The sequence below is a fragment of the Pogona vitticeps genome, chromosome 1, assembly GCF_051106095.1.
Source record: "Pogona vitticeps strain Pit_001003342236 chromosome 1, PviZW2.1, whole genome shotgun sequence".
Classification (NCBI taxonomy): Eukaryota; Metazoa; Chordata; class Lepidosauria; order Squamata; family Agamidae; genus Pogona; species Pogona vitticeps.
In genome coordinates, this window is record NC_135783.1 from 196,258,941 (window position 1) to 196,283,220 (window position 24,280).

Genomic DNA, 24,280 nt, shown 5'->3' on the forward strand with positions numbered 1-24,280 from the left:
CAGGTTCCTCTTCCCTGTTTTTTCACTATAGAGCTCTTTCTGTGCCCAGAACAGAAGCAGATTTTTTTTCCTTCAGCAGGACAGTATTAGAACCACAACATGTCTTTTGCATCTACTGTTGAAGAATGCCTTTGATTTGGCAAAGTCCTTTGAGAGGACTTTGCCAAATTGCTATCTTGCTCAAGAAACACTTAAATTCTGTGCATGCTTCCATTTCCTGTCCAAAACTATTGAGGAAAAAAAATATCGCGAGAATCTCTTTTTCAAGAAATCTCACACAGCAAGATCTTGTTGCTAAAAGAAATTTGCTTTCTTGTTTTATCACCAAGAGTGAGACACACATCCCTATATAAGTCTCTCTCTCTCTCTGTGTGTGTGTTTAAATGATTACTTGAATAAGTAGAGCGTTCAAGATATAGAAAAATATGCTCTTGGTCTTGAGTGACCAAACCTTGAGATACTCTTTCAAATGAGGCTTTCTTGTGTGCTAGTTCTGTTTATTAACTCTGTTCTTCAGAGGGGTCTACTGTATTCTTAAACTGCTTGTCTTCTTAAAGCACACAACTCATTCTTTACACAGAGAATGTTGTATTTTATGCCCTTCATTTTAAAAGACGGTTTTCTAAAAAGAGGTGTTGGGAGAAGACAAAGCATGGTTCAAGGGGGATGGCGAACCTATTTCCCCCTCCCTTGACAACAGAACTGGGTCAGACAACTGATCCCCTTTCCTCCAATATGGTGTGGTGGTGTTGGTGTTTTTTTTAAAACTTCCTTGGCATATGCATCACTCAGGGCAACTGACAAGTCTTAAAATAAAGCCTGACTCTCTCGTAAATTTTACTGAACATGTTCAGGTGATCAAAGCATTCCTTTAGAATATTATTTTATGCCTCTACATCATCTCTCTCTCTCTCTCTCTCTCTCTCTCTCTCTCTCTCTCTGTGTGTGTGTGTGTGTGTGTGTCTGTCTGTCTGTCTGCCTGCCTGCCTGCCTACATATATACATGTGCATTTGTAAAGTGGAAACTGATTATTTGATAAGTGACTAGAATCTACTAAAAATAAGCCTTCAAACAAGCTCTTCAATAAACAGAAAATAGCATTCCCAATGTGTGGTTTTGCTCAGCACGCAGAGTACGTAAGCATCTAATCAGCACCACTAGGGAGAAGAGGAAAAGAGATAGAGGCTTTTCAAATGGGGGAAAAAAGTGTCTCCCAGCATCCATTAAGTGCAGAAACATAATCTTCATAAGGATCCTGTACTGAATAGCAGTCATCTAAGCTGCTGTCTGCCTTGTTCTGGAGATAGCTCTGCAATCAATAGCACTCACATTGATTTTTCCAGCATGCTGCATTCCAGTAAAACGCCTACATGTATAAATGACGGAGTAAGCCATTTCCTGCTTAAAAGTCTGTCGGATGATATCTTGCAAAGGAATACAAAGGAAACCGACACAAACAGGAAGGGCATTTTGGGAAGGAACTGCCTGATCTGTCAGCTGACATATACCAGTTCCATCAAACTACCTTATGGTATCAAATAAAGAGAACAGTCTATAGGGGCCATCAGGTAGTGGCTGTCACCAAGTGGGGTGGTATACAAATTAAACAAACAAACAAACAAGGGGCAAAGAACGAGGCAGCCAACTTCCCAGGGCCAAGGGGCCATATTGGATCTTTTCTCCTAATGTTATGGTGCCTGCTACTGAACTGTGGCATCAGGCCTTGGATTTGTACTTCCCTGTTTCTGTCACGGTTTCCAGTTTTGTGGCATTGGAAGAAACTCTTCATGCTACCGGTTGGGTGTCCTCCTGCATCCTAAGGCCCAGAAGACTTTCTTTCCCAAAGTGACAAGAGATGAATCAGAAGAAAGCAAATGCTTTTTTTTTTTATGATGGTGTGGTGGCGGAAGCATCTCCCAACCGCAATTTTGCAGCACAGAGAAGTGGAACATGTGGCACATAGTCTGTGTGTCATCCTCCCTTAAATTGGAAGGTCCCAAGTACAACACTTAAGAACATCTATTTAGCAGGGCTGATAAATGAATTTTGGCCTACGAGCTCACCCACTCATCCCAAAGATCATGGCAACAAAAATGTGATTCACAACAAGGCAGCTGGAAGAGACAGTAGAGTTTCCTGTCTCACTTTGGCACAGCATACAAAATGGCACCCGTTCTCTCTAACCAGGAAGGGTGAGCTGAGTGTGTCCAAGCAGGCTTGAATGCACAGATAAGCATGCTGAATCAAGTCCTCCATGCGCAAGGGATACAACTGTAACTCAATTTTAAAAAATGCTCCCCCAAAGATGTGAGGCCATGACTATTGATCTATCATAATCCCTTCAAATATGACATGATACGAAGCAAAAACAGTAAGAGATCTCCACAGAGCCCAGACTAATTCAAGCACATGATCTCAACCTGAGACAGCTTACACATCAAGTCGTATAAAATATTAAATGTGCAGCGTGTTATGGAAAACAAGCACCTGTAAAATGAATGTCTTTTCATTATCTGTTTTAAAAGTCAGGCTTGAAAAAAATACCAGTTGTATAGTTTGAATATACAGTACTACAGAAATTTAATCTTCTAAATACTGTATTCTACTGTTTTCTGTTACATGGATGGGGGGAAAGATGATAACATCTTAGTTTGTATGTGGTTTTTTCTGGGGAGGGAGAAAGAGAGAGCAAGAGAGAGAGAGCAGTGACCAGATTATTCATCTCTCTCTCTCTTCTTCCTGCTTTCTTTGACATTTCAAATAAATAATTGTAAATAAGCCATATTAATAATAAGTAGGGTGAGCCTGCCCTTTACAAAGTAAGAGTGGGCATCATGTGGCCTGTGAGCTTCATGCAGCCCCAGTGGGAACGTTTTCGTAGCCTTCCAAGGCTACCACAAGTCCTCCAAAGTTAAAAAATGGAGGCAAAAACCTATTTTTACTCCCAGAAGATTTTGGGAGCAGTGGCTTCCACTTTGGGAGCTTTGGGTGGGGTCCCCTAAGCCCCCATGAAAAACAAAAGAATGTGGAAGTACCCATCCAGACACTCCCTATTTTCATGTTTTAAGGTTCAAAATGACAATTTCTGGGCCAAGTGCAGCTTGTGGTGGAGGCTGGGAACCTTAAAATCACCCATCCCTACTTTATAACAAGCACAGGAGAATCCCATTCTTGTCCATCCTACTCCATAAAATGGAGTATCCCCTGATCTTTTACATTCTGAATTCTCTTCCATCCTTTAAGTTCTTTCCTTCTTCTTCATTGTCTTCTTCATTCAGGTTGCTACTGTCTTTGTATGACTCTTCACTGACTTCTAGATAACACCTGGAATATTTTCATGTTTACCAGGCTCCTTGCTCAGTGCTCCTTAGTGGGCCTCTCTGTCTCTTAAACTGATCCACACTGATCAGGGGAAAAATAGAGGTAACCTGAAATTCACGCCCAACGTATCAAGGAAACTGCAAGAGGCATAGTCTGCAAAGTATCTCTTTTCAGTTAATGCGATTATGCAGGGATCGAATTATCAAGACATGAGCATATTAATCAACAGTACCTGGACAGTACCTTTCATGGCAGGAGGGGTATAGACACTCTGCTTCCTCTGTTTGGGGGAGGCATTCTGTGACTGAGAATCAAAAGAATAGTTTCAGTGGAAAGAGAAGTTTTAATAAATCCAGAAAGTGTGAAAATCAGTATACCCTGTTTCCCCCAAAATAAGACCTAGCCTGAAAATAAGACCCAGTATGATTTTTCAAGATGCTCATAATATACAGTAAGCCGTACCCTCCAAAATAAGCCCCAGTTAAGTGAAACCCTTCCTTCCACCATTGTGCAGCATTGTGCAGCAACCAGTAGAAGATAACATGACTGTATTTGAATAAATGTAGATTGTTGTACATGGAAAAAATAAAACACCCCCTGAAAATAAGCTCTTATGCTTTTTTTGGAGCAAAAATTAATGTAGGACTCTGTCTTATTTTCGGGGAAACATGGTAGTAGAGACATTGCTTTCTGTCTGCACTTCTTTCATCATACTCAGTGCTTCATTTTTGCACTTCAGTTACCAAGATTTTTTTTATTTACACTGTTGTTTATTAACATTTGTCTTTATTAACAAGGTTCCTTTTTCTTAAAAATTGTGGCCCCATTCAAGGAAGAAGCACCCTGTTTCCAGTAAGAGTCATGAGCTCCCCTGAAAACATTGCTCACCCATGCCGATCTAAGAAGCACGGCTTCACTCATGGATGGCTTTGTCTGCACACAACCAATTGGCTACACCAAGTTGTGATAGTATCATGCTTCCAACAGGACTACTCAGTGGTCAAGGGTGCTTGTGGAGCCCACATGCTTTCAGTGTATTAGCTCCATCCCTCCATCACTGCATTGAACGTAAAAATGCAGTGGTCTGGAAAAAGAAGGGCTGCTCTGTACAAAGTGCTTCGCTACATGAGCCAGAACCTTGATTTGAGTATGTGTATGTGGGAAGTATCATGGAGAGTTGATCTGGGGGAATACGGTAACTTCAGACAGCCACATATCCATATTTAATGCAGTGAGAGAAAGGAAAGGGCTACCACACTCCCCTCAATGCAAGTGGGTTCCTTATTGCTTGAATAGGGTTGTTGTGATCATTATTCCCTGGAGGGCGGAACACAAATTTTAATCCCTTTTAGAGTAGCCTCATTGAATGAATGGGAATTTATCAAGCCAGCACTCACATCAGCCCCATGGTTTCAATGATTTTAATCTAGTTGGAGTTATATTTTGAAAATACAAAATATTTTGTCCCATCCTCAAAGTATATGAAAGCGAGTTATAATATGTATTTCTTATATATACTACGTATTATATATCATATGTATATTTTTCCGGTGAACTAAATCTATATGCCTTTGGTGGTTACTAGTATGCTGCATCTTAGTGAGAAAAAATATAAAGACTTTGGTTTAAAGCCCATCAGGACAGACTTTTACTACCCATTTAAAATTATAGACTGACATGCGTATTATTCAGTGACAGAACTATGTGCTCTAGAGCGGTGGCTTGGGTCACCCAGGTGTTCTTGGACTGCAACTCCCAGGAAACCCCAGCCAGCACCCCTAGTGATTAAAGTTTCTGGGAGTTTTAGTCCAAGAATATCCAGGGACCCAAGATTGGGAATCACCAATCTAAAGGCTTTAATTTCAGAAGAGGGTGCTCAGGAAGGCTTAATTTGGAAGCACAAACAGGAAGAGAATCCTGCCCACTGTGGAATCCCGAGAGAGACACCAGGGCTTCTGACTGCAAAGAGAGAGGCTCTGTGTTGCCATCAGGCAGTCTCCTCTTCAAGGAGTCCCGTTCCCCACCAGAGACATCAACAGACAAGAACGACACCTTCCTTCCTGCTCAAGCCTGCAAATTAGGCCTTCTCTGAATGTCTGAAAAAGGCTACAGCCAAAGTACCGTTGTGCTTTCTGCTTCTGAATGATTCAGAAAAAATTCTGAATGTTGTTTCACAGGAAATCTTCGCAGAAAGTATATGAAAAAGAAATGTAGACCTCAGGTATTTGAGACAAAGTGAATAAAGTGCTACTGGAGATATGTGGGTCTTTAGCATCCATAGAGATCTATGAACTTCGGCAGTTGTAGATTGGCTTTGTGAAATAGTAAATCTTAAATCTCCACTTTGAAAACCTTATGACATTTCTCTGGAGACTTTGATTTGTTATGTATTTAGGAGGTCTACCTTGAACATGCCTAGTTTAATCAATGAAGATTCAAGTAGATAGTGGTTCCTACAGCAGATGAAACGATGCACTTTCTAAATAAATGACAGGATATATTTAGAGAGTGCTAATTGCATGATATGAGGTTCCTCATTACTGAATGTTTTTAAATATTTAGGGTTCGATTTGAAACAAAAATCCACATAATAGTGAACACTGCTATTTGAAGGAATTACTGTACAGTGGTGCCTCGCATAGCGAGGTTAATTCGTTCTAAAAAAACCATCGCTATGGGAAAGCATCGTTAAGTGAAACGAGTTTTCCCATAGAGATGCATTGAAAACCGGATAATCCGTTCTAATAGGAACGGATTATCCGGTTTTCTCCCTCCCCCCGCGGCTTGGATCTGACCCGCGGCGGCTACCTCAGCCATGGCTGGACTCCCTAGAGTCCGGCCATGGCTAGGGTAGCCGCCGCAGCTCGGATCCAAGCTGCGGGGGGAGAGTGGGGGGTCTGGATGCCTTTCAGGCATCCCGGGCTTGGATCTCACCCCCTGCCGGTTACCCAAACCATGGGTAACCGGCGGCGGGTGGGATCCAAGCCCGGGATGCCTGAAAGGCATCCGGATCCCACCACCCTCCCTCCGCAGCTCGGATCCAAGCCGTGGGGGGAGGGTCGGAAGCATAACCGGACTGTTCAGCAGCTGCCGCGGCTCAGATCCGAGCCTCGGCGACTGCCGAATAGTCCGCTCCCAGCCTCCCCCCACGGCTTGGATCCAAGCCGTGGGGGGAGGGTCGGAAGCATAGCCGGACTTCAGCCGGCTAAGAGGCCGGCGATCGGGCAGGAGGAGGTGGGAAGCTTCCCCCACCTCCTCCCGAGCGAACGCCGGGTTTTCAGCCGGCTGACAGGCCGGCGATTGGGCAGGAGGAGGTGGGAAGCTTCGCCCACCTCCTCCAGAGCGAACGCCGGGTTTTCAGCTGGCTGACAGGCCGGTGATCGGGCAGGAGGAGGTGGGAAGCTTCGCCCACCTCCTCCTGAGCGAACGCCGGGTTTTCAACCGGCTGAAGTCCGGCTATGCTTCCGACCCTCCCCCCACGGCTTGGATCCAAGCCGTGGGGGGAGGGTCGGAAGCATAGCCGGACTTCAGCCGGCTAAGAGGCCGGAGATCCGGGCAGGAGGAGGTAGGAAGCTTCCCCCACCTCCTCCCGAGCGAACGCCGGGTTTTCAGCCGGCTGACAGGCCAGCGATCGTGCAGGAGGAGGTGGGAAGATTCCCCCACCTCCTCCCGAGCGAACGCCTGCTTGTTCAGCCGGCAAATGGTGCCTATGGGGAAAACATCGCAAAGCGATTTTTCCCCATAGGCAACATCGGTATGCGATCGCAAAAACGATCGCAAAAAAGGCATCGTTATGTGGATTCCTCGTTATACGAGGCACTCGTTATACGAGGCACCACTGTATAGTATGCTCAATTATCCATTGAAAACTAAAGGGAAGTGGAACATGGACAAAGAACATGCAAAAATGGAAGGAAACCACCTTGGTGAGGTCTTATATCACGACAATAAAAGGCCACCATATGTGACCTGAATGTCAGGACCACTTTTGGGGACCAACAGAATGAACTAAGCAACTTTGCTAGTGGGGAACTGAGCTCTTTGTCTCAGATTAAGTTGTTCTGCAAAAAAGAAAGCATGACTCACCAAACAGGAAGACAGGTTAAAGGTGTATACAAACAGAATACCACAGTGTAACCCCTATAAAATATTGGTTCATCCAAAAGGGGTGGGGCAAAGAAAGAGAAGGGCTGTGAGTAAGAGGTTTGAATCTCAGATAGTGAGGGAGAGCTGAAAAGGCTGGACCTGATGTTGCCAATTGAACTACTAAGGCCCTTGCCAGCTTGGTTTAAGAATAATTTTAAAATGTTTTTGTTGGATGGGTGAATCTACATAGTGAATTCATGAATTGCATACAATTATATTGATATTTTATTTTAGGGGTTTGAAGATTCTCCTATGTTTTGAATACCCAGCCCAATGGAGGGATATATCTTGGATTTTTGTCTGAAATCAAAGGGATGCTTGAACTTTGCAAATTCTACAAGCAGCTTCTGTATTGCTGCTGTTGCCCAGGACTTGGGTGCACAAATCATAGCATTTTGTTGTTATAATTGTTCATGCTGTCTGTTATATGAATGTAAACAAGAAGAGACTTGTTTTTTGGAATTGTGTTTGCAAGATTCATCAATAGCCCCATGGAACTTTAAAGTGTTACAATAGAACAAGATAAAAAGAATTAGAAGTGAAGCTTAGATGGCTGTTTATGGAATATATTGAATTTTAGTAAACAACAATTACTGTATAAAGAATGGAGTTTCAGGGAAGGAGCTGGGAAAATGAAAGAATGAATTGTAATAAGAAGATGGGAAAGAAGAAGTTGTAGAGGAAGAGATATGATATGCAACTCCAAACCAAAACAAGAATGAAATTCAAATTTCCTGGAATTATAAAATTAAATTAAATTCATAAAGGGGAAAGCAGTCATAGTTGGTGTAAACTGCCTGCTTCAGAGAAAACATATATGAAGTAGTGAGACAGAAGATAAGATAGAGTGTTTGTTTCCATGCAAAAACAGCACAAATCAAGACCACAAGAAGTGAAGAAACATAATATTAATATTACTGTCCTAGAAAAGGATTCAAAAAAGAATGGAAGCGAACTAAAATTGATTGGGACTTTTTTTTAAGGACTTCTTTTTCTAAGTCTATAATGGTGTGTGTGTGTGTTGACGGGGAAGGAACATGTCGAACTGAGCTGCTTGCCTCACATCAACTCTACGGTAGAGAAAGTGAAGCAAGGCAACACTGACAAACAGGGAGTAGTGGTAATATAATATGATGATAATGATGAACTGATGGGTTGACATGCTGATGTGGAGAGAGTGCACGTACTGAATTTGGTTAATTTCTTTTCCCTAGCTAAAGAAAGAAAGGTCAAATGGCATCCGCGGCTGACTTGAAAAACGAACGTAAACATGATGCAATGAAAATACATGTTTGGACACAAAGGGGAGGAAAAGTAGGAGTATCATCATAAATAAAAGCATGATTTTCCATTACAGGAACAGATCTGAGAAGATTAGGCAAAAACAAAAGAAAAATAATAAAGACGACAAACATGTCATAGCACTGTAAAGACCGTTATATATTTTAATGTGGGTGTTCATAGGCAGGTCCACTTCCCCAGACAAAAGCTCACATTAAAATATAGCAGTTAGTTTTTAAGATGCCATGTTTTTGTTTCCTTTGTCTTTTATTTTTATTTTGTTTTTGCCTGATAACACTCGCAGACTAACATGCCTATTTTTTTTATACTAGGTCTGAGAAGAACAAGTCTGAGAAGAAAGCAATAGGTTTTGAAATCATAAACAGGTAGAACTTGAGGCACCACGTACCACAAGGCAGTACTGAAAAGTTTCTCTGCTGGTGACAGAAGAATTTTAAAGCAACTAAGAAAAAAAAGGTGTGAAGAATTCTATTTATCTAAGGGCCTGATCAGATGGAGCATTTCAATCATGGTTTCCACCACCACCATATGGTATATTCATATTTATAGTCACATGGTATACTGGTATATACCACGGGGCCTGTTCACATGGCTATCATTTAAATTGGTGCATTTCTTGCTATTTGTACCGATTCTGAAGGCTACACCTGTTACTGCATATACATCGATTCATTTTCTGTTCTGTTTCTGGGTCTCCACTGCCCTAAATTTTTCCTTTAAAAAACAACTCTGCAAGTGATATATCGTTAAATTGACATATATGTTGGTGTGTGGTAATGTAAAACTGTAGAAGGCAATACTGGAATTCAATTAATAACTGCCTAGGGACACCTCGCCAGTTGTTAGATGTGGGGTCACTTTGTTTCTCTATGCACTGTTGCTCTTCGTTGAAAGCAGCTACTGACTTGAAAAAGTGATATATCACTAAGCATTAAAAAAGTTAAATCGATACATGCAGAGGCCATAGTGCCCAAGAACCCGACTTGTTCTCACAGTACATAAATTGACAACAATGTTCACATGAGACAAATCAATAAAGATCAAAGCGATACAGGGACCCACAACAACCATCAGATCCCGGCTGTGAAAGCCTTCAAGAATACATTGATACAGGGATTGTATCATTGTTAAAAGACCATGCTAGAGTAGTGGGGAAAAACCTGATTACTGTAGCTGGCCAAATGAATTTATGTTATCCATCCATTGTGTGAATGGCAATTTATATAACAATGTAAATGATGGCAGAATCGATATTAGTGGGGTTCTTTTGGTATGTTTGACCAAGCCCCAAGTTTAAATCCCTTGCCCAAAAGTGGGTGGAAGGAAACCCTAGTGAAACTTGTTGTGGGGTTAGAAATGTATCTGTCAGTCCTGCAGCCCCATCCCCTTGCTCTCTCTTTACCCAACCCCAGAATCTTCACAGAAATCAAAACCTGAAAAAAATGCTATTTTGGTTACTTCAGTTCTGGTTGATTTGGAAGGAAGCCTCTTAGGGCTGACCCTAGGAAGAGTGAAGTGGCTGAGCAGCAGACTGATCACTAAAAGACAATAGGTTGCTAACTATTTGCATTGTTGATTGTATTTCTACTGAGTTGTACTTGCAGGCTTTGCTGCCTCCTTCCACCAGATTAATCGGGCTTGCTCTAATGAGTGAAGGGCACCATCTGCTTTTCTGCCTCAAGAAAAAAAAAGTCTTGTGTTCACTCTGAAGTTGACCAGAGTTAACAAAATGGTAGAACTGCTACAAGCTCCTCCCCCAGTTTCACTCAGTCATCAGCATTTAGCAGCATCTGATACATACCTTTGCTATGCGCAAATGAGAATGATCTGTTGTCATAAAAGTTAGCCTCCACTCCCGTGTATTTGTATGAACCCCCATACAGGGTGTGACTCAAAACTAGAGGAAAGCAAGGGTGAGAGACAGCAATGGATACTACCTTAAACCTACCATTAAAGGTACTCTAGGGAGAATTTTAACTGAATGAATAGAGGCACACAGTTATGTAGACATAGATGAGACGGCCTTATTTAGGGGCAGGCATTAGTACTAAACAAATGAATCAGCCAATCATAAATGATGCAGAGACACAGCTGACATATCTGCTCCCAGCACAGCCTGCTTGAAAGATGTTTTTCAATATATATCCTGCATCATGTTAGCAGTTCTGTTGCTGCACATCTGTGCATGCTACAACAAAGTTTATTGTTATATTTTCATTGCTATTGTTACACTTTGCTGTAGTGACAACAAGTCACAAGGTATTTTCTAAATGTTTGTTATAGAATTCATAATTAAATAATAATTAAATGATAATCAAATTCAGCATTATTAACTTACGTCATCTTGAGAATTGTTGTTCATTCTTTTCTCTTCTGTTTCTGTGGAATACAGAAACACAATTAGACACATGAAAACAGACAAACAGTGCAGTCCTTTGCATGTCTACTCTAGAATAATACCGTCAAGTCAGTTTTAAGTAGAGAACACTTATAAGTGGTTGACCCTCCCCTTCTTCTGGGGAGCACTAGCTTGCCCCAAGCTACACGAGCTAGCTCTTCTGGGTTGCACAGTGGGGAATTAAACTCACAACCTATGAGAGCAAGAGAAACTTAAGGTGCAATCAGATGGGCATTTTGCCTGTGGCTTGGTCCACTGTGAGGACAGATTGTTTCAATCCTTTTTCCAGTGATCACACAACATAATTGTTGGAGTGACCCAAATCATCCCCAGAGAGTTCCTGCCCACATCTTTCTGAGCCACAAATTACCAAAAGCAAGCCTTCAAGGATCCTTCCAGCTGTAATTTCCAGTATCATGAAGTGGCTCAACAAGCGAGCCACTCCATGATATCAGCAAATGGAACACCTCCTTGGTGGAGGGACAGGGGAAGTGATCCCCCCACAACTGTAGTAAAGCATTGCTGATGGACTGCATCACTTCTAAATTTATATATATAAGTAGATATCCTTTAAGGCCTTTGATCAATTAAAGCAGCCTTGTTTATTCAAATTAATTATATGGGCTTTGAGGAAACATTTAGTACAGGATGTAAGTCTTATGCATCATATAAGTGTATGAAGAAACAAATACTGTATGTTATCTGACCATATTAAAGAAAATTATTATAATTGTTTCACACACACATTCACACATGGATGGACCTAAGTGCATGAGATTTGTCAACAGTAATCCTGGCTCTGTAGGCTATCACATTTCCCTATCCCATTAAATCCATGAAAATAAATGTGGACCAAAAGAAGGTGGGAAAAGCTGGAATTCCAATGTTTGTCTTGGATTTGGGTCCATTTTGGATTCAGATCAGGTGCAAATCAGACTGAGCCAAATCAGGTCTGAATTCTGAATGAGGTCCTAAAATAAACTGAGGAGTCTTGCACTGTCTTACTCACTGACATGCACATTTGACCTCAATGACACGATGTCATTGCAAAATCTGGAGGGCTTCATATGTTGATGAAGTCATCATTTCATGATCTCTGATTGCCTAACATCATCCCATAACTTCACAAGGGAGAAGAAAGTAGAACCTGGAACCAAAGAAGCAGCCAGGAAAAAGTGGCACTTTGTTGCGGTTACATGCCACCAAGTCACTTCTGACTTATGGCAAAACTATGAATGAGCACTCTCCAGAATGTCCCGTCCTCAACATTCCTACTCAGCTCCTGCAAACTCAAGCCTGTGACTTTCTTTAGGGGGTCCATTCATCTGATATAGGGTCTTCCTTTTTTCCTGCTGCTTTCGACCTTTCCCAGCATTATTGTAGACAAAACCACTGAATACATTTTTAGTGTCTTGGTCCAGTTCTCTGTGATTGCAACAGTCACTAGTGGAAAGATTGCAAAAGAACATAAAAACATAATCACATTAGCCACCCCACTGCCCATCAAATGCTTCACTAGTGATATGGAAAAGGCAAAGTGGAGCACAGGCTTTGGCAATGTCATCATCTACAAACCACACAATACTATCTTAAGTTACATAGCCTTCACTCTTCTGGTTCAGTTGTTCCATGTTTTGGGGAAAGCACAGTATGTTTTCTTGTGTTTACGAAATTTAGTCCCAGGACAGTGGATCTCCAGGTGTTCTTAGACTAGAACTCCCCAAAGCCTTTGCCACTAGCTGTGCTGGCCAGGTTTCTGGGACTTGTAGTCAAGACCATTGGGGACGCAAGGTTGGGAAACACTGTCCTAGGCCAGTGGTTCTTAACCTTTGTTACTCGGATGTCTTTGAACTGCAACTCCCAGAAACCCCAGCCAGCACAGTTGGTGGTGAAGGCTTCTGGGAGTTGCAGTCCAAAACTCCTGAGTAACCCAAGGTTAAGAACCAGTGTCCTAGGCCACCAGAGTCTGTTTTCCGCCTTCCACTGGCTGTAGAGGTTTAAAGGCTGTAGATCTCTTGTCATTGCCAGATGCGCTGCTTCAAAGGAACTCCAGGTACTGATTCTCACCACCATAATGACTGTCAGGATTGTCCTGAGCAGACTTTGAAGACCTCATTGAAAACAAACAAACATTAACTCAAACCCTCACAATCTCAGGTTATAAACTGTCTTCATAAAATTGTTGCTTCTCCTTTATTCCAGCAACACCTTACACTTTTTTTTCTTGGGCTACTGAATGTGTCATTCCTTCTTTTTAAAATTTCACTTGTTGAAAGAAATGGTGCCACAAAGGTGTATGTAGTTAACATTTAATTACTGAGGAAAGGTCATAGTCAGGTCTAACTCTGTGTTAATAGCAGGTGTTTCTGTGAAGCTCTGTGCCCTGCAAGCTCCTCATTAAAGTACAATGCTTGGGCTTTGTAAGAGTAGCAAGGTCCTCTCTTTTATTATCACCCCTATTATCCTTTATTATCATCCTCATCCCAGTGCAAAGGGACTAAGTACATTATGTTTCCCCACCATTTTACATACCCTTTCTCGCCATGTTGATCCCCCCCTTTTCCTTCCCCGCCCTCCCCCACTCTAGTCTTATATGGAGGTATGTGCCAGAAGATCCATAGTAATGTAACTGTTACTGTGAACAGTTCTTCACTGAAATTTGCTCTCAGTCCATGGTCTGTACATTTCCACTCCCAGCCATATGGTACTAAGTGTCTGTCCAGAACTTCACCCCATGCATCTGATTTTGAATAATACTAATCGACTGTTTTAAGTGAGGAGCTTGATTGGCTCTTTAAAACCTTGCATGTGAAATAGCAAACAAATCACTACAGTAAGATCCCCATATCCTTGCTTTCATTTATTCGTGGTCTGAAAATAATAAAAATGCTAAAAGAAACTAACAAACCCCCCACAGAAATATGTATTTCAGGGATGTAATTATCAGAACTGATCACTGAAGGGAGCCATAGACCATGTATAGGATTCACTATTATCTGCAGGTTCTCGCATCCAAGGGATGGGGAATTTGGCACTGATCGCCGTGGATATGGGGGTCCTACTCTACTTAATTTCAAAGTTCCTTTTACTTGGGCTGATTGTATGGGGAAATTCTGAATTTTATTGGGATCTTTAGTGGAGGCACACCTTTTCTTGCAACGCTTGAGCAAGCTGAAGAGAATTTTCTTTTCTTTTCTTTTCTTTTCTTTTCTTTTCTTTTCTTTTCTTTTCTTTTCTTTTCTTTTCTTTTCTTTTGCTGGTTAGTTGCATTTTCCTCCAATATTTCCTCCACAGCCAATGCTGCAGGCAGCGCACGTGGCTCTCCTCTCTCTCTACTGCATCCCCACAAAAATCCTGTGGGGTAAACTAGGCTGAGAATGACCAGCCCTTCAAGTAAAGCTCTGTGACTCCGTGAGGACCACAGCCTAGATCTCCCAGATCCCAATCCAGCATCCCAGGTACAACATTATATTTTGTCACTTGTCCTCTGGGAAAGCACGGGCTGGCATGATCACACCAATTAGGGAATTTCAGCCCATTTATCTCTGTGTCAGAGCTTTATCACATTATGAAAAAAAATAAGGAAATATGTAGATTTTAGCAAGCTAATCCCTCTCTTCCTGGCAGCATTTATAAGTACTGCTGTCTCCCTCTAGACAGATATTGCTCTGTGTATTGATAAGAAGGACCCAGATGGTAATAAAAACAGTCTCGGGGCTTATCAGTCCCTGGCACCAAGTAATAAAGCAGTGTAGCCCTTGTAAGAGGAAACCAGCTGTACTGAAAAGGATGTGTAAATAATTCCTTGGAACTGAGGAAGGTTGTTTCTATGGCACTGCTTTCTAATGAATGATGCTATCTGAGAAAGGATGCAAGGTTCAGCAATAAAATTGTTCAGTGCACTTGCAGATAGTCCCATTTACAAGTCTACACACCCAAAGACAGTCAAAAGCAACCTGCTGGTTCAAGACAAAATTGCAACGGCCCTTGAACTGTATCTTTGTTTGAATTAGCACTGCCTGTAGTCTGATGCAAAGTACTGTATAGAACTGACCAGAAGCAATATTTCTATTCTGTTCTATTCTATTCCCTGAAATGCTGTTGAGAATCTACATAAATGGCCTAACCTTTGGGTGCAAGTTGCCATAGGATAATGAAATCTCTGTAGCTTTATCGGTTGCATACTCAATTGTGCAATTTGGTCTGCAACAGACAATACTTACAGAGATTTCTTAACTTATGGCAATTCGCTTCTAAAAGTTATGCCAGTTGTGTCTCACGGGGTTGCACAACAGTATTTCAGCTGTTTATGTTATGTTACATGTTATGTTAAGTTATGTTATTAATGATCATGTGCTGTCAAGTCAGTTGTGACATGGCAACCCTTTTTAAGGTTCTCCAGGTAGAGAAGACTCAAAAGTCATTTACCCTTCCCTTCTTCTAAGGGCTGGCTCCGAACCTTCCTTGAGGACCCTGTCCAGAGAGTTCAGCTTAGGGATGAATTGTCAGCTCCTTAGACACTCAATTGTGGCATGCCCTAGGGATCACCAGTATCCACAATGCTTTTTAACATCTATGCAAAGCCACCAGGGAAGGTCATCAGCATGCTGATGACACACAACTCTGTCTTTCTTTTACAACTTCTGCAGTGGACACTGTCTGGATGCTCAAACAATGCTTGGCTTCGGTTTTGGAATTGACCAGGGCAAACAGGCTCAAACTGAACCTGAACCACACAAAATTCATCAGTTTGGAGTAAGGCATGGATCCTGCATCTGCATTCTCCAGAATCCACCATCCCCTCCATCCTGCAGCCCTTGTGCACCCTAAAAACCTGCTCCAGGAAGCAGAAATTTTGGGGCATGGTTCATACTGCCTGTACCCACCAGCAAGAGTTGTATTCAGTCCAGATTGTTCACAGCCTGTGAGTACAGAGTGCACATTAGAGTAAACAGAGATGTTTTGCCCCTTAAGACAGCTCCACTTTTAATGATCTGAGAAATGTTTTCCTCCATTTCGAGACTTGGCAGGATTTTAGGAGACTAGCCTGGGAGATACCTTCGCCTGAGCCACAGGCCCTGTTGCTGAGCTCACCATCAGACATATTCTCCCACATGTAACCTCTCCTTTTTTAATATTTACTTCACCAATAAAAAGAAATGCCAAAATTAGCTCCTCTGATGGACATTTCCCCTGGATGTCCCCCCAGCCACTTCATAGTGGTGACGTCATGGACTGCTGTGCGCAAAAATGGTCTTATCTTTTGTAAGACCCATAAAGATAAGGAAGTTACATAGAGTACAAATTACAATTAACATGCCAATTAGAAGTACTTTTGCTTCTACAATCAATAAACTGGCTATGGGCTAATTAAATTTAACAAGATAAATCAGCTAGATTGGGGTGGGGGGAGAGAAGAACATATTGATTGCTGATTGACACAAGAATCCCCCCCCACTTCCTTGGAATCTACCGTATTTCTCAAAACTACCAATTATATTCAAAGCGTGTTCGTTTCTGTTCCCACCAGTATTCGCTTCCTTCACATATTCATCCCCAGGTGAGCAAACCAACATTAAAGCCTTGACAAATCAAATCTACGCTTCCTATGACATCTGTCGAGGAAAACATTTCAGTATTCTTTGCTGGTAAATATTTAAGTATTTATACTGTATATTTATTTATTTATTTTATTGGATTGGATTTCTACCCCGCCCATCTAGACCAAAGGTCTACTCTTCATCATTGAATATTTATTGGATTTCATCTAATGAAATCTAATCTACTCTTCAGTGGAGAAAACTAGTATTATAAAGGAGCAGGAGGACAAAATGATTTTCTTACCTATGCAAAGGAGAATGGTGTATTCAGTTTGGGAGAGGAAAATAAAACAGAAAAATCAGCCCCAGCTACTAATGTAATTGCTGGAGTTGTTGCTGTTGTTGTTTTTAAAGGTGTTTCTTCATATGGATCCTGGGCAGTAAAAAGCGAAATCTAGATTGCTTCCTTTATATTCTAATGAAGATCTCTGTGAATACCCTGTGGGGAAAACTGACATTTCTTGACCTTAGTGTCTAAACCACCTCCTTTGGGGAACTTCAGTCTTTGAGTCCACCAGCAAATATGGATGCTGCTGTAGTCCAACAAAGTAACTTATTCAAGATTTCTAGGTAAATGTCAGGTAAATATTGTTGTTGAGAGCTTATTGTCAAAAGATCTTGAATGAAGAACATGGAAAGTATTTTTTGAGAACATCAGAAGATTTATGGGTACTTTGGGGGATGGGTTTAAATAAATAGATTGCTCAATACGTGTGGGGAATGTGAACCCTTTATCACATGTGGTGGAAATGTCACAAATAGAATGTTTTTAGTTGGACATCGTTCACAACTGTGTGAGAAATAACAAGTCAGGAGGTGAGGCTGAGGAGCCTGACTCCGAGAGAGGCCCGGATGGAGAAGACACGAAACCGGGCCTTCTCGGCAGTGGCTCCTCGCCTCTGGAACAATCTCCCTCCAGAGATTCGCACGGCCCCTACGTTGGGCATCTTTAAAACCCAATTTAAAACATGGTTGTTCATCCAGGCCTTTCCTCCAGCCAACTGTTGATTTTTCTTCTTACTTTTCCCTATTCTTTATTTCATTGTAACTGTTACTGAATTATTATGTTCTTGTCTGTGTTTCATTGTTTGATTTTGTATTGGAAGCCGCCTAGAGTGGTCTGGTAGTCCAGATAGGTGGGGTATAAATATAAATAAATAAATAAATAAATAAATAAATAAATAAATAAATAAATAAATAAATAAATAAATAAATAAAAAATACAATACAATAAAATAACAACCTCCCCTAGTTAGTTAAGAAAATGGCATAGCTTTTGGAGGCAAATTGCCCGAAATTAAGGAATCACAGTAGACATTGTCAGTTGCACGCCGAGCTACACAACTCAGTATGTGTCTGAATAATTTCTCAATTTGGGGCAATTTGCCTCTGAAGTCATACTGTTTGTGTTATGCCAGCAGAACTAGGTAAGGAGAATTTAGGCTAATATGTAGCAAAGATCTCTTTGTTGGCAGTGTTTAGAATGCACACAAAGGAACACAATTGTTATTCCAGAAAGATGGCTCCATAGCACAGTTGTTTATAGCATAATATATCATAAGAGCTATGCATAGAAAAGATAGCTTAGAGCTTGAAACAGTTGCCTTTTGAGGGGGGAGGGCTACGCCTCAAGAGCATCTCACAGCCAAGAGGCCCACTCACTACAACTGCTGGGGATTTCCAGAAGTCAGAGTCCTAAAAAAGAGAGGTATGTTCCTTTTCACTGTAACACTGCATCACTAAATATGTTTTTTTTTAATGCAATACCGAGTAGATTCTAAGTCGTCCTGAATTCCTGAAGTGAAAGAGACAAATGAATAAAGTAAGAAAGGTGGGGGTGATTATTCAGTCTAATGTTCTTATTATTGCAATAGAGCGGGAAACAAAGAGGGGAGAAAAAACAGCTGTTTTCTTATTTAAAAATATATAAAATCAGTAGTTGACAATGACTGTTTTTTTTTACTGCTGTATGGCGTTGTCAGTAGATTTTATGACTAAACCATAAGCACAAATCTGAAATTGAAAACAGCTGTTGTTGGCTTTGCTTGCTATACACCTCCTATGCCGAAAGATGCAAGCATGCCTTTCTCAGTGTTGTGGAAAATATTGAGGGAATTGCAAGGCCTACCTCCGTCTTGCTTTTTAATCCAGGACTTGATGTGGGTTTTGCAACCTAGTTAACCTTTAACGGGATCCGTGACAGACAGCTAAGCTACATTTCACAGACGGATGTACTAGAGCCTAATTTAGAAACATCTGCTCTGGCATATTGTTGCGTTGTTGTTTTCCAGGGTTGAGGATGGCCTGGGTTCCATGTGGGACAGCCTTATTTTCTAGATAGGGGAATCTAAATAACTGTCAGGTTCCTGACTTGCTTGTACTTCAGCTATTTTTTTTCTATGAAGCGCTGTTGGTATGCTCACTCTTCTTCCATTTGTAAATCTTACCAGAGCAGGGGAAAACATCCAGGGTTATAGTCCAGAAAACGTAATGTTACTACTGTAATTCTTAAAGTTTACCTCAAGCTGCAACACATAAACATGTGCATGTGCATCAATAGAACAACAGCCTGAAATATTCTCCACAAAGAAAAAAGAACAATAAAACTTTCTGTTGCTTTTTTTATATATACAAAAAAAATTGTCATATGGTGAGCCAGTTTATATGAATGTGTCAGTACGTGCAGATTAGTCATAAAAACTTTGAGTGGAGTGTTGCAATGTTGTTTCAACATCTGTTCTTGATAGAATTTGCTGCAGCACAGAAAACTTTCTGAACCATGGAAAGCATGGTTTGGTGAAATCTGAGTGAATATGCAATACCCCCCCCCATTTTAAAGTTCAAAGCACTGAATGTGGGTCTTCTTTCATATGGCCTCAGAGAGTGATGGGGAGAGGAGAATTGTTTACTTGACCTCCAAATGTGAATCTACCTTAATGTTGTCATTGTGAACCAGGGCATGAACTAAAACTCAGCTCTCCCTTGAAACTTGTACTGGTTCAAATTTTGTACTGAGGTTTTCCAATTGAAAAATATATATTTTAAGATGCTTTAATTTTAGGGAATTAAATTCATATATGCATCAAAATGACATTCCAAAATGTACTGTAGTTCCTATAAATGTTTGTGTGAGGCAAGTCAAGTGTGTTTTGTTCTAAATCCCAGGCCATCAAAATCCCCACAATGGCTTCTCAGGTTACATACAGTACTTAGTACGTATTGCATTTGGTTGTGGCTGGTATTTTTCCATAAGTTTTGGAACAGATAATGGTCACTGGCAAAGTGCAACAGTATCTTGTATGTGGGAGATGCTGGTTTTCATCCATGACAGCCTCACTTATAGAGGGAATTTGAGTTGCAGAGCTGGGAAAGAATTGTGCCTGAGTCTTGGTAAACATTTCTCTAGAGGAGAAAGCACTCTAGATTATCAGAGTGTTTCCTTATGCATCGCACCAAGAGGACAGAAGGAGATCCTGATTTGCATAGTAGCCTGTTTTCCCGAAAATAAGAGCTAAACTGAAAATAAGCCCTAGTATGATTTTTCAGGATGCTTGTAATATAAGCCCTACCTCAAAAATAAGCCCCAGTTAAGTGAAACCCCACCCTCCACCATTGTGCAGCAACCAGAAGAAGATGACATGGCTGTATTTGAATAAATGTAGATTATTGTACATGCAAAAAAATAAAACATCCCCAGAAAATAAGCCCTAATTGGAGCAAAAATTAATATATCTTATTTTTGGAGAAACATGGTATTTACATATGCTAACATGGATGCATAGATGCAAATTTAGAAATACAGGACAGAAATACTGGCCAGAATCCTATGGATTAGTTATATTTTTGTAATTGCAGTGGTATAAATTGCAATGGCAGATTGCTCCTAGTTAACGAATTGCCTCTAGTATCTTTTGTTCCGGACCAGTTGTGTGAATTGTTGGAAGGCAAGGAATAAAAGCAGTAACTTATATAATCATGGCACTATGATTTACTTATATAATCATGCCACTATGATTTACACAACTAGACTTAACAGCAGCATTCTGAACTGCAACCACTGGGGGGTGAGTGAATATCATCTGCCTCAACGAGGTCCAAATTGTTACAAATCACAACTGATTTACTTTGAGCTGATTTATAGCTTGCTTGCTTGATTTGATTCATATTTAAATATTTCAAAGTGTTTGCACATATTTGTGTCTTTCCAAACAGAGAAAACAGCATGAAAATGATGAAAAATACATCAGTAGTTATAGCACCTGGCTGCAGAGCCAGGGGTTGGGAATTCAGTTCCTGCACTGGGCCTCCTTGACAGGGGCTGGACTCAATAATCCATAGGGCCCCGTCCAGTTCTGCAGGGTTAAGGCTATTTACAGTATTTAAGGTTAAATGGCTCTGGTGTGGAAATGAAATCCAGTGCCATTCAGTACTGCTTCGCTTGCAGGGTGCAGGCAAAGTTCCAATCAGTTTCCTTCCTTCCCCTACTCCCAAAGGAAGCGGAACAATTTTCTCAAACTTACTCAATAAAGATGTTTTTTATTGAACAAACACCCCACCCACCAGTAAGTAGAGTTCCTGACTGCTACTATGTTTGTCATGTTTGCCATCCCACCTTCTGGAACCAGGCATCCATAACCAAAAAAACAAAAAACAAAAAAATTAAAAATTAAAAATTAAAAAAATAAAAATAAAAAAGGGGGGAAGCAAAGTGCTGCAAAAATAAAAGGCAGCAGCAGAAATAAAAAGAATAAAGCAAAAAAAAATGGTGGGAGGGAAGGAGGTTGCTTAAATTCTATTCGTAATTATACTTTGACCTACTTCACTCAAATCCCAACTGAGGGCATGGCTTTCACCTACTCAGGCACTTAGGGAATTGAAGATCTCATACTGTACTACACGAAATCTGCAGCTGCTTAAAAGCAAAGAAGAAGTAATTTTCCAACGCATCTTCACCCCATCTCTTGAAAAATAAATAAATGGAAATAGCCATCTCTATTTTCACTAATGTGCTTCCTTTACAACATGGTCACTGATCACAGAAACAAGGAATTTCCTCTCAGGGTCTCTATGATTGGGATTTCCAGGAAAGCTTGGGCTTTTCTCTGGTGTTTGAACAGTCAATCTCATTTTGCTTCAGATTCAGAATAATTTCTGAACCGGAAACACATCCCTACTAGAATTCAATTCTGCAAACTGAAGGAGAGTACAAAAATTCAAGCAGCTATGTTGACCCAAAATAACAAATGAGTTTTAACAGTTCTTATCACCACCAGGAACAAGTCTATTTAAAAGTCAATGGCTTTCAACTGCCCTTTCAGGACCATGTGATCCTAAAATACAGTATTGTGCATAATACCATGGGTAGCTCACAACAGTATATACTGTATTTACTTGAGATAATTCTGCCCTCTACTCAAACTCCTGTAAAGATTGCTACTAATTTCAGACGGGATGAAAAAGCAGACAGGTATAGCAGATGATGTCATCCTCCCTGCCAATCAGAAAACACCATAACAACTGGGGAGTACAGAAAACAACAATAACTGTTGAAAAGAAACACTGTATGGTGTACCAAACAGAATTTCCAATAATGTAAAACTGAAACTAATGAATGTATCTAACATAAAGATTGTCATTATTTATAACTGCACAATCATTTATAACTATACCATAAATATATAACAAATAATATAGCAAATCATAAAGTATTGCATACAAATCAATACATATTCCACATTAAGAATCCAAGGTGCACATACTGTATTCTTCTGTCAAATGTCCATGTTTAGTTCTTGATTAAAGATGGGCACTTCATGTTCATATCTGGGGGATATGCAAATAAACTGTCAAAGGAGGCCCGCAGCACTGGGCAGAGCCTGGCAACTGGGCCAGCCAGTTCTGGGGGAGGGTTGGGCCCCCACCGCACCTGTGGTGCCGCAGTTCATATTCATATCTCTGAGATACAAATAAGTGCCCATCTCTATTCTTGATAATGCTTGGAATAAGCAGTCTCTAGTTCCCAATAGCACACGCAGTCTCAAAGAGGCAATCCCAATGAGCTCTGAGCTTCTTTATTCTGATGTGCCACTTTGCTGGTTTCGTGGTCCTTTATCAAAAGTCTTCAAGCCTCTGGAACCCCTGGGAAAGATATGGAGACATCCACCTTTCGGACATCCTCCTCCTCCTCAAGTTGTGCTGACCCAGGAATGTATCTAATATAAAGAATTACAATCTTTATGTTAAATACATTCACTGTATTGAGCAACGTACCCTCTCTCTCTCTCTCTCTCTCTCTCTCTCTCTCTCTCTCTCCTCCACCCCTTCACGTGCGCAGTTCTGTCATGACCAGAACCAAAAGGACTGGAAATGATTGCTACACAGAAGAGGAGGAAAGCTGTGAGAAGGGAGGTGGAGTTGCACGCATGCACGTAGCCACACACCTTAGAGGCAACCTTGGTATTGAGTTTTACATTATTGGAGATTCTGTTTAGTACACCATACGGAGTTTCCCCCCTCCCCCAAATGGTTGTTAATCAAGAAACACCAGCAGTCGATCCTCAGAGTTCTGGATTCACTGCTCCACTAGCCTGAAAGAAGCCACTGCCATAAAGGCAAAATTAACTGGCTGATGTTGATCTGCTCTGTTAAAATTGTACAAGTTTTAAATGTAAATGTAATTGTACGAGTTTTTAAATAATTTTAAGATACGTATATATTATAGTTGCTACACTATAGTATATAGTGTATATATAGCTATACACTATAGCTATAATATAAAGTTGCTATATATTATAGTTGCTTACACTACAAAATTTGCAGCAGCTGCCACTGAGATGCATAGAATAGCATAACATTTTACTTAATTATTTTTAATTAACAGTTGATTTTAAACATTTTGTGTGCCGCTTTAGGTTCCATCAAGGGAGAAATGCAGGAACGGATGGATGGATGGATGGATGGATGGATGGATGGATGGATGGATGGATGGATGGATGGATGGATGGATGGACAGTTGTGCAGCGAGCCATTGAAAGTCACAGGTCCGCTGCCTTCTAATCAATGGAACTTGTGCGCACTGAGCACAATTCTGGAAGCCAAATCCTGTTTTAGTCTTTTAATTGTTTAGGCTTAATCCCAATTACAATGGACCAATTAAATAAATGAGATTTACACAAGCCCTGATTTACCACTCAGTATTTGATTCAATGCGCCTACTCTAGTTGAGACTAGCTGTTGGGCGTGGCGTGTAATTCGGTAACTCTTTGAAAGTGGAAGTTGAGAAGCTCAAGCATGCTGCTTGAATTATTTCTGAGAAATCAAAGAATAATTGAATTGGAAGGGGCCTTTAAGGCCATCAAGTCCAACCCCCTGCTCACTGCAGGAATCCAAATCAATGCAGATCTGACAGATGGTTGTCCCAGTTTTTGTTAAATGCCTCCAGCGTTGGAGTTCTCACCACCTCCCAAGGTAATTGGTTCCATTGTCATATTGCTTTAACAATTATGATGTTAG

At 40.9% G+C, this 24,280-nt stretch overlaps 1 protein-coding gene across 2 annotated transcripts in view; it reads right to left on the bottom strand.

Moving 5' to 3' along the window:
• Positions 1-24,280, bottom strand: part of PPP1R1C (protein phosphatase 1 regulatory inhibitor subunit 1C) — a 56,890-nt gene that overhangs the window by 17,682 nt on the left and 14,928 nt on the right. The window contains exons 3-4 of one of the 2 annotated variants that reach the window (XM_020808263.3): positions 11,109-11,149; positions 3,566-3,626 (exon numbers count right to left, since the gene is read on the bottom strand). In XM_020808263.3, coding sequence (XP_020663922.1) covers positions 3,566-3,626; positions 11,109-11,149 — 102 coding nt within the window. Of the gene's footprint in view, positions 1-3,554; positions 3,627-11,108; positions 11,150-24,280 lie in introns of both variants that reach the window. The other variant, XM_020808264.3, reaches the window with a different exon arrangement.